The following is a 10,291-nucleotide window of genomic DNA, read 5'->3' as shown; positions in this document are numbered from 1 at the left end:
TCAGTCTTTCGAAAGACTGGCGCGCCGAGTGGAGCTCCTGGGTCCTTTTTATAGCAAAAAGCGCGGGTACAGAAGCGAGAAGCGAGTTTAATTGGTCAGTTCAAATAAGCGCGGGTACAGAAGCGAGAAGCGAGTTTAATTGGTCAGTTCAAATAAGGCCTGGGGTGAGCTTCGGTTATGTGGGAGTCCTTGAAACAGCTGAGGGGCACCCTGGAAACTGTTGGGAGTCCTTGAAACAGCTGAGGGGCACCCTGGAAACTGTTGGGAGTCCTTGAAACAGCTGAGGGGCACTCTTGAAACTTTAACTGACTTGTCTATTTCTGGGAACTATCCGCCCTTTGCCTCGGGCCGGGGCCCAGGTGCATAACCACAGATATCCTGTTCGTTATCTGGTCTCAACCTCAGGCTGTACTTTTCCTATGCTAGGGACTTTTAACCAGGGTAATGTTTTGTGCCTTGCAAAATGGCGTTGCTACGGCTAGCTTAAAAAGTTCTTTCTTCATTCCCCCATTTCTTTTGTGGATAGCTCTAATCTTAGAGCGGAGTTAAAAGTTATTTTCATTATCTATAGTCTGATATTTTTGTCTAAGAACCAGGACCTTAATTGTACTCATCTTATCATTGATGAATTGGACTAACCTGTTGATGACACAGGGCCCCAGAATGAGCAACAGAAGAAGGAGTACTAGGGGCCCGGCGATGGTTGATAGTAGGGTAGTGAACCAAGGGGAGCTATTGAACCAACCTTCAAACCAGTTTTGATCTTTTTGGCGCTCTAACTGTCTTTTATCTAGTCTTTGTTTGAGTTTGGCCATGGTGTCTCGTATCACACCTGAATGGTCTACATAAAAACAGCACTCCTCTCTGAGGGCCGCGCAGAGGCCTCCCTCTCTTAAAAACAGTAAGTCAAGGCCTCGCCTATTTTGGAGTACTACCTCAGATAGAGAAGTCAATGAGTCCTCTAACTTGCTGACTGAATCCTGGAGGGCCCGGAGGTCAGTGTCCATGGCAGTCTGGAGCTCGGTTAGGCCCCGCTGGAGGTCTATAGGTCCTTTAATCAGAGCAGCCGAGCCGGTACCTATACCTGCCACAATTCCCAGTAGGACAGCTAGGGTAAGTGTGAGAGGTTCTCTCTTAAACCTGGGATGAGGGTTGTCATAGGCCTGCAACAAAGTTTCTTCAGGATGGTAATAGATGCGAGGAATCAGCTGAACCTGGACACAGAAATCCTTAGACTGATTAAAAACTGAGAGGGAAACGCAAGGGGTGAGACCGGTGCTGCAAGCCCACCAGCTATGGTTGGAGGGGAGAAGGTACTGATGGTCCCCGGAGGAATTGATGGATAGGGTCTGGTTGAAGGGAAGGAGGGCCATCCAGTCTTTTCCACCGGTCTCTAAGGCCAATTTAGTTAAGGTCTCTTTGATGGTTCTATTCATTCTCTCTACTTGACCTGAGCTCTGGGGCCTATACGCACAATGTAACTTCCAATTTATCCCCAGTTGTGTGGCCAGTCCCTGGCTTACCTGAGCAACAAAGGCTGGGCCATTATCGGACCCGATCACCTTAGGGATCCCGAAACGGGGCAGGATTTCTTCTAGTATCTTTTTACATACAGTCAGGGCCGTTTCCGTTTTGGTAGGAAAAGCTTCTACCCATCCAGAGAAAGTATCTACAAATACTAGCAGATACCTGTTCCCATACCGGCCAGGCTTTACCTCTGTAAAGTCTACTTCCCAGTATACGCCGGGTCGATCTCCCCGTTGTCTCCTCCCGGTCTCTCGGTAGGTTGCGACCGCATTAGTCATGGCACAAGCCTGACACTGACTGGCGACTTCGCGAACTGCAGACGAGAGGTTTGGGATGAGGAGGCTGGTGCGGTTTATCAATTGGAGAAGTTTTGCTGGTCCCAAGTGTGTCAGCCGTGTAGCCGTTGAATGAATTCTTTTCCCTGGTCAGGGGTGAGTTCTCCTAGCTTGGCCTTTGTCTGGGCGGGTTCGATTGGCTCCTGAGGTTTGGTAGTTTCTGCCAGCACTCTGGTCGACAGGGCGGCTTGTTTTGCAGCCTCATCGGCCCTCCGGTTCCCGGTGGCCACAGGGTCATTTCCCCTCTGGTGGCCGGGGCAGTGGATAATGGCGACCTGCTTAGGGAGGTGAATGGCCTCTAGCAGAGCCAGAATTTCTTGTTTATTTTTAATGTCTTTTCCAGCAGAAGTGAGCAGTCCCCTCTGTTTATATATTGCCCCATGAATGTGAGCAGTGGCAAAAGCATACCTGCTGTCCGTGTAGATGTTGATGTTTTTTCCTTCGGCTAGGCGTAATGCCTGCGTCAAGGCTATTAGCTCGGCCTTCTGGGCTGATGTCCCTTCTGGCAGGCTGCTTGCCCATACCGTCCGTTTGCCATCTACGATGGCGGCCCCTGCTCTCCGCTTACCTTCCACAATGAAGCTGCTACCGTCTGTATACCAGGCAGGCACTCCGGGCAATGGCTGGTCCTTCAGGTCCCGTCGAGTCCCAGCTTCTTCAGCAAGGATTTCTGAGCATTGGTGTACTGGGGTGGATTCTGACTCGACTGGTAGTAGGGTAGCTGGGTTCAGGACAGCAGGGGGCGCGAAAGATATCCTTTCGTTTAGCAGCAAACTCTGGTAATGAGTCATTCTGGCATTGGTCATCCACCGATTGGGGGGCTGCCGCACAATACTTTCGAGGCTGTGGGAAGCAATCACAGTCACATTTTGCCCCAAGGTTAACTTATCAGCGTCTTTGAGGAGGAGTGCCACTGCAGCAACCGCTTTTAGGCAGGTTGGCCACCCACTGGCCACTGGATCCAGTTTTTTTGATAGATAAGCTACTGGCCGTCGCCATGGTCCTAGGGTCTGAGTAAGCACTCCTCGGGCCACACCGGCTCTTTCATCTACGTATAGAGTAAACGGTTTGGTGAGGTCTGGGAGAGCCAAGGCGGGGGCAGACAGCAAGGCTTTTTTTATGTGGTCAAAAGCCTTTTGATGCTCCTCAGTCCAGGTAAAAGGAATGTTTTCCCTTGTCAGGGGGTACAAGGGTGCAGCCAGGGAAGCAAACCCAGGAATCCAGAGCCTGCAGAATCCGGCAGTACCCAGAAATTCGCGGACCTGCCTGGGGGTTGTGGGAGTAGGGATCTTCATAACTGTAGCTTTCCGGGCCGCGGTCAGCCATCTTTTTCCCTCTTTGAGCAGGTACCCCAAATAGGTGACCTCTTTCTGGCATAACTGGGCCTTTTTAGCTGATACCCGGTACCCCAACTTACTCAGTTCCTGCAAGAGCTTTTGTGTCCCTCTTTTGCAGCCTTCATATGTGGGAGCTGCCACTAGGAGGTCGTCCACATATTGGAGTAATATGACCTGGGGGTTGAGAGCCCTAAAAGGAGTTAAATCCCGGTGGAGGGCCTCGTCGAAGAGAGTGGGTGAGTTCTTGAACCCCTGTGGCAGCCGTGTCCAGGTCAGCTGACCTGTGTTACCTTTTTCTGGGTCTCTCCACTCGAACGCGAACAGTGGCTGGCTGTTGGGGTGTAGTCTGAGGCAAAAAAAGGCATCCTTGAGATCCAGGACTGAGTACCAAGTGTGACTAGGCGGAAGGGAACTCAGGAGGCTGTATGGATTTGGGACCGTGGGATGAATGTCTTGCACCCTTTTGTTAATTTCTCTCAAGTCTTGGACTGGCCGATAGTCATTGGTCCCTGGCTTTTTTACTGGTAGCAGAGGGGTGTTCCAGGGCGATTGGCAGGGCACTAAGACCCCTAGGTCTAAGAACCTTTGGATGTGGGGTCTGATGCCTTCCCGGGCTTCTTTAGTCATAGGATACTGTCGGACGGCCACCGGTGAGGCACCTGATTTCAGCTCTACTACTACTGGTGGGACGTTATTGGCCAGTCCCATACCTGTCTTTTCTGCCCATACGGTGGGAAAAAGTTGGAGCCAGGATGGGTCGATGGAGGGAGAGGCCGGCTTTTCATACAGCCGGTATTCTTCTTCTAGGTTTAGGACCAGGCACATGGTAGAGTGATCTCCCCATGTTACTTGTGGGCCCTCTGTGGAAAACTGGATTTGAGCCTTTAGTTTGGTCAGGATGTCCCGGCCCAACAGAGGAGCAGGGCACTCAGGTATGACCAAAAAGGAATGGGTCACTTGCCTATGTCCGACCCTTAAAAGTCTCTGAGTGGTCCAGGGGTAGACTTTGCTGCCGGTCGCTCCTACTACGACTGTCCGCCTGGACCCTACCTTCCCCATGGGTTGGGTCAGTACCGAATGTTCAGCCCCGGTATCGACCAGAAACTCGATGGGGGTCCCCTCCACTGTCAGTGTTACCCTAGGTTCGGGGAGGGGGTCCGAACCCCGACTCCCCTAGTCATCTAGGGATAGAACCTTGGCTTCTCTGATGTTCTTTTTCCGGGGACATTCTCTTGCCCAGTGACCCTTCTCTTTACAGTACGCGCATTGGTCTTTGTCTAGAGGGGGTCTTCCATCCCTAGGTGTTTTCTTTGCCCGGTTGCTCAGGTTCCCTGTCTGCCTATCTCTAGACCCTCTTTCACCTACCACTGCGGCCAAAATCCTAGTTAAATTTTTTTCTTGGCGTTTATCACGCCGCCTCTCTCTCTCTTCTGTCTCTTTTTTTTCTCTTTCCTGTCTTTCTTCTTCTGTTTCTCTCTTGTGGTACACCTTTTCTGCCTCCTTTACTAAGTCTTGTAAGGAAAGGTCTTGGAGCCCCTCTAGTCTTTGTAACCTTTTTTTAATGTCTGGGGCTGACTGGCCGATAAAGGCCATGGCAACTGCCGCCTGCTGTCCCTCAGAAGAGGGGTCAAACGGAGTGTATCTCCTATATGCCTCCATCAGGCGTTCCAAGAAAACCGAGGGGGGTTCTACCGGTCCCTGCAAGACCTCTCTTACCTTAGCCAAATTGGTGGGGCGCCGGGCTGCCCCTTTGAGACCTGCCACTAGAGTCCGGCGGTAGACCAGAAGACGCTCCCTACCTTCGGCCGTGTTGTAATCCCATTGAGGTCGATTGAGGGGGAAAGCCTCATTAATGAGGTTCTCGAGTTGTGTAGGGGCCCCGTTATCCCCGAGAACGTTCTTGCGGGCCTCCAGAAGAATCCTTTCTCGCTCTTCAGTGGTGAAGAGGATCTGGAGTAGCTGTTGGCAATCGTCCCAAGTGGGCTGGTGAGAGAACATAAGGGACTCAAGAAGTCCCGTGAGACCTGCTGGTTTTTCAGAAAAAGAAGGATGGTTAGACTTCCAATTGTAAAGATCTGCTGAGGAAAAAGGCCAATACTGCAAAGGGACCAAGCCATTTGGCTCGGCTGGGGGCCCTATGGCTCGGAGGGGCAAAGCTACGGTGGAGTCAGGACCGGAGCCGTCTCTCGGACTGCGAGGTTGGCGGCTCCTAGTCCCCGCAGCCGGTCCCTCAGGGCTAGGATCACCGGGCGCTCGGCCTGGTGCCGATCTGTTTCCCTGAGGGGCCAGAGGGGGCAGCGGAGCCGCCGGGTAAGGTGGGGGTTCAGAGAGAGAAAATAGGTCATCTGGTGTCGGGAGGACGGGGGGTTGGGGAGGGGCGGAAGGCTTCCTTGTAGGTGGCCTTTGAGTATTTTCTGATCCCGAAACAACAGCGACTTTGCTGGAGGGTGGCACCCAGGGAGGGGGATTCTGGGCGAGGTCTTGCCATACCACGACATAGGCAACCTGGTCCGGGTGTCCTCCGATCTCCTGGAAAACAATCTTTTTAACTGCAAAAATGACAGAAAGGTCAAAGGTTCCCTCTGGCGGCCAACCTACGCCGAATGTGGGCCACTCAGACGAACAGAAAGTCTGCCATTTTCCTTTTTTGATCTCCATGGACAGATTGTGAGCCCTGGTTTTGACATCTTTCCAATGATCTAGAGTAAGGGAGAGAGGCGTAAGGGCACCTTGCCCCATCTCGAAAATTTCCAATAGGGGAACGACGACGCAAAGACCTATCACAACTAAGACAAAAAGAAACCAGAAACGGCGACGAGACCGAGTGCCGTAGAAATAGAAGAAAGAGTCCGATGGCAGAGCGCGCCTCCCGAGACGCGGTGAGACCAAAACACAATAATCCTCTGCCAAGGGGTCCACCAGGCGTCCCTGGTCCTCCCCTGATCCTGGGACGTCTCCCAGGATTGCCGGGTGGCGAGCCCCCGAACACGTCTGTTCGCTACCCGCACTTCGCTCCCAGAGCGACTAACCCGGAACAAACTGAAACCAAAATGCGCGCACTCAGAAAGACAGTCAGAGTCACAGGATTAGACACAGAAACGAGACACAGAAACGAGACACAGAACGACTGCTGGCCAGCTTACCTCCCGTTGGTGGGTCGGTGGTCCCTGGGTGGGGGTCTCCGATCCCGGACGAGCCCCCAAATGAAAGACTCCCGCAGTGGGTAGTCAGTCAGTTCAGGGAGACCCTCCCAAGGAACAGCGAGACCACGGCTTCGGATGCAAAAACAAGAGGTTTATTGAACACACAGGTACCCGGGCGACTCAGTCTTTCGAAAGACTGGCGCGCCGAGTGGAGCTCCTGGGTCCTTTTTATAGCAAAAAGCGCGGGTACAGAAGCGAGAAGCGAGTTTAATTGGTCAGTTCAAATAAGCGCGGGTACAGAAGCGAGAAGCGAGTTTAATTGGTCAGTTCAAATAAGGCCTGGGGTGAGCTTCGGTTATGTGGGAGTCCTTGAAACAGCTGAGGGGCACCCTGGAAACTGTTGGGAGTCCTTGAAACAGCTGAGGGGCACCCTGGAAACTGTTGGGAGTCCTTGAAACAGCTGAGGGGCACTCTTGAAACTTTAACTGACTTGTCTATTTCTGGGAACTATCCGCCCTTTGCCTCGGGCCGGGGCCCAGGTGCATAACCACAGATATCCTGTTCGTTATCTGGTCTCAACCTCAGGCTGTACTTTTCCTATGCTAGGGACTTTTAACCAGGGTAATGTTTTGTGCCTTGCAAAATGGCGTTGCTACGGCTAGCTTAAAAAGTTCTTTCTTCAGTTCTACCAGTGGGATTTGTTCTTTCTTGTGTATTCGTGGTAGTGATTATCATTTCTTGGATTATAGATATAGGGCTCCCTTGAGGATTTCTTGTAGGGCTGGTTGTGTGGTGGTGAACTCCCAGTCTTTGTTTTTCTGGTATATACACTATTTCTCCCTCATTTGTGAAGGATAGCCTTGCTGGGTATAGTAGTGTTGGCTGGCAGTTTTTCTGGTGTTTTTCTTCTTTTAGTATTTTAAATATATCATCCCATTTTCTTCTGGTTGGAGAGTTTCTATTAAAATGTTTCCTGTTAGTCTGATGGAGAGTCACTTACAGGTGACTTGATGCTTTTCTCTTGCTATTTTTTAGATTCTCTTTGTCTTTGAGTTTCATTAGTTTGACTACAATATGACCGAGAGAGGACTGTTTTAGATTCAATCTGTTTGGGGATCTTTGAGCTTCCTGGATCTGAAGGATCATATCTCTCCCTATACCTGGGGAGTTTTCTGGTACTATTTCATTGAATATGTTTTCAATGACTTTCCTCACACCTCTTCTGAAACACTCATGATTAGGATTTTTTTTATGCTTAAGGTTGTCTGTCAGTTGTCTTAGATTAGTTTCTTTTTTTTATATTCCTTTTTTTTTTTTTTTTTTTTGTCCACTTGGATTATTTCAAAAAGATCATCTTCAAATCAGAAATTCTTTCTTCTGCTTGCTCTAAGCTGCTGCTTAACCTGTCATTTATTTCATTGAATGAATCCTTTAGTTCCAGGAGTTATTCTACATTATTTTTTAAGATATTAATCTGTATGTAAATTTCATAGCCTGGATACACTTTCTCATTCCATTGTGTTGTCTAACTCAATCTTCTTTTATCTCATTGAGTTTCCTTAAGATTGTTACTCAGAATTCCTTTTCAGGCATTTCAAGTGTTTCTTGCTCTGTGGTGACTGGTATTTGAGAATTATTGTATTCCTTTGGTGGTGTCATATTCTCTCTCTCTCTCTCTCTCTCTCTCTTTGTATGTATAGTATGTCTGTGTCTGATCATCTGGTAGACCAGTTGCCTCTTCTGTTACTCTGGAGTGGGCTTTGTGGAGAGAGACTTGATAGATGTGCCTTACAGTGACTTTTGAGCAGGGTGTTTTAATATTGGTTCTGGGTAGATGCAGTAGTGTAGTCTCCATGTGGGTAGTTCTGCCCTATTCAGTGTTGGAGTTGCGTGTGGGTATCTCCAGGGCCTAGGCACTGGGGCACTGAGCGATTCCTTGCTCAGGTTAGTGACACTGTGCTGGTTCATCTGGGTGTGGGCAAGCTCTTGAGTTCTTGAGAGAAGTGCCTGGGTGTCCACAGGAGGTCCCAAAACCAGTCCTCCACAGATACCAAGGGACTACCGTACATGTAAAGCACTTATGACTGGCTTGGCACATTGTAAAGCAGAGTGAATGTTGGGCATGAAGTATTATTGGTACTTTGGCTGACTGTCTTGAGTTATCTCTTGACAACTTTTGCTTTGCAATTCTTCCATAATTGTTCAACACTGTGTGCTTTCTGACTGTGATACACACTTACTGGCCATTTTGTCCATCTGGGGTGTTACTTAGGGTACCCATAGCAGTCTGCAAAGGTACTGCAGAATTACCTCTCACCTGTAGCTGCCCCAGGGCATCCAGCAGGAAGCCAGGCCCCACATGACTGTAGTTCTTCCTAACAGAACAATGAAGCATCCAAAAAAAAAAAAAAAAGACGGATCCTGCACTCTATTCCCTTTCCCCTCCAAGCCCCCTGACTCTTTTCTCGTTGTGTTTCAGGATGTTCTGGAAGCTTTTCTTGTCCCTTTTCCTGGTGGCCATGCTGGTGAATGGGACAGAGGCCCGGAAGAACCGGCCCGCAGGTGCCATCCCTTCACCTTACAAGGATGGCAGCAGCAGCAACTCGGAGAGGTGGCAGCACCAGAGCCAGGAAGTGCTGGCCTCCAGCCAGGAAGCCCTGGTGGTCACCGAGCGCAAGTACCTCAGGAGCGACTGGTGCAAGACGCAGCCGCTGCGGCAGACGGTGCGTGAGGAGGGATGTCGCAGCCGCGTGGTCCTCAACCACTTCTGCTACGGCCAGTGCAACTCCTTCTACATCCCGCGGCCTGTGCGCAGCCAGGAGAACTCCTTCCAGTCCTGCGCCTTCTGCAAGCCCCAGCGCCTGGCCTCTGTCCTCGTGGAGCTCCAGTGCCCCGGGCTGGACCCGCCATTCCGCCTCAAGAAGATCCAGAAGGTGAAGCAGTGTCGCTGCATGTCGGTGAACCTGAGCGAGGCTGACAAGCAATGAGCTCCTTGGGACCACGCAGCTCGGCGCCACCCGCTGCCACGTGCCTGTCCTCTGAGCTCACGCGCAGCTGCCTGTGTCCCCACAGCAATGAGCACGGCCCTTAGGGCTGATCATGTCCTTGTCCAACATGTGGACCACACGTGGAGCTTTGCTGATGTGTCCCTGGCCGGCTCCGGGCCCCACCTGTACCCCCAAACCAAGTTGTGGATCAGGCCTGAAGGAAGATGCTGGAACACTGCCACCCACCTGCCACCACCCAGCAGTTGGAGAGGACCTTCCAGGCGATGCGCTGTGAATGCGGCATTGATGTTTCCACCATGTGGAAAAGTGGGTATTTCCCTGGCCTCACCCTGCACCCAGCGCCCCCTTCCTGGTGAAGTGAAGGATGCCTCCTCATGCCTCTTCTGTGCAGCCCTCAAACCTCCCCTGCTGGTCCCTGGACCTCTGACAGGAGCATTCTCTCCTGTGATTCCAGGGTTTCCCTTGACCGCTGCCATGAGGCAAGTATGGACATTGTCCATACAGATGGCCATGGATGTCAGCTCCTAGCACACCTGAAACAAAGAAGGCAATGGAGCCACATGGATCAGGCAGTGGGCTTCCATGGGGACCTTGCTCATAGCAGGCCACACCCTCCCCCAGCCCCAGCCACCACCACCACCTCTTCTTCCTCACCCTCCCAGACCCATATGTGGACTGAAGATGAACTCTGGTGTCCATGCTATTATTGCTGCAATTAGAATATTATCACACACGAGGTCTCTCTATGGACACTGGTTTTATAATTGACCTATATCGTAAAGGGCTATTGGAAAGTATTATGGACTATGCATGTATCGTTTCATGGGTTTTGACTCTGGCTTTGCAGCACCAGTCTGAGTAAGGAAGGGACAGGTGATGATCTACCCAGAAGGGGTTTTACTTAGAAATAATGCGTGATCAGCCATTCAGTCATGCACTTG

The 10,291-nt window shown here is 50.9% G+C and overlaps 1 protein-coding gene across 1 annotated transcript; it reads left to right on the top strand.

Annotated features, from left to right (window-relative positions):
- The first annotated feature begins 8,822 nt into the window (after nucleotides 1-8,822).
- Nucleotides 8,823-9,329, top strand: GREM2 (gremlin 2, DAN family BMP antagonist). The gene has a single exon (XM_063082670.1). It carries the CDS (start codon nucleotides 8,823-8,825, stop codon nucleotides 9,327-9,329), a length of 507 nt encoding a protein of 168 aa, XP_062938740.1.
- The last annotated feature ends 962 nt before the right edge of the window (nucleotides 9,330-10,291 follow it).

This window comes from Cynocephalus volans, chromosome 18 (genome assembly GCF_027409185.1).
Source record: "Cynocephalus volans isolate mCynVol1 chromosome 18, mCynVol1.pri, whole genome shotgun sequence".
Classification (NCBI taxonomy): domain Eukaryota; kingdom Metazoa; phylum Chordata; class Mammalia; order Dermoptera; family Cynocephalidae; genus Cynocephalus; species Cynocephalus volans.
The sequence above is the reverse complement of the archived record's forward strand: the minus strand, read 5'-3'. Positions and strand labels throughout refer to the sequence as shown.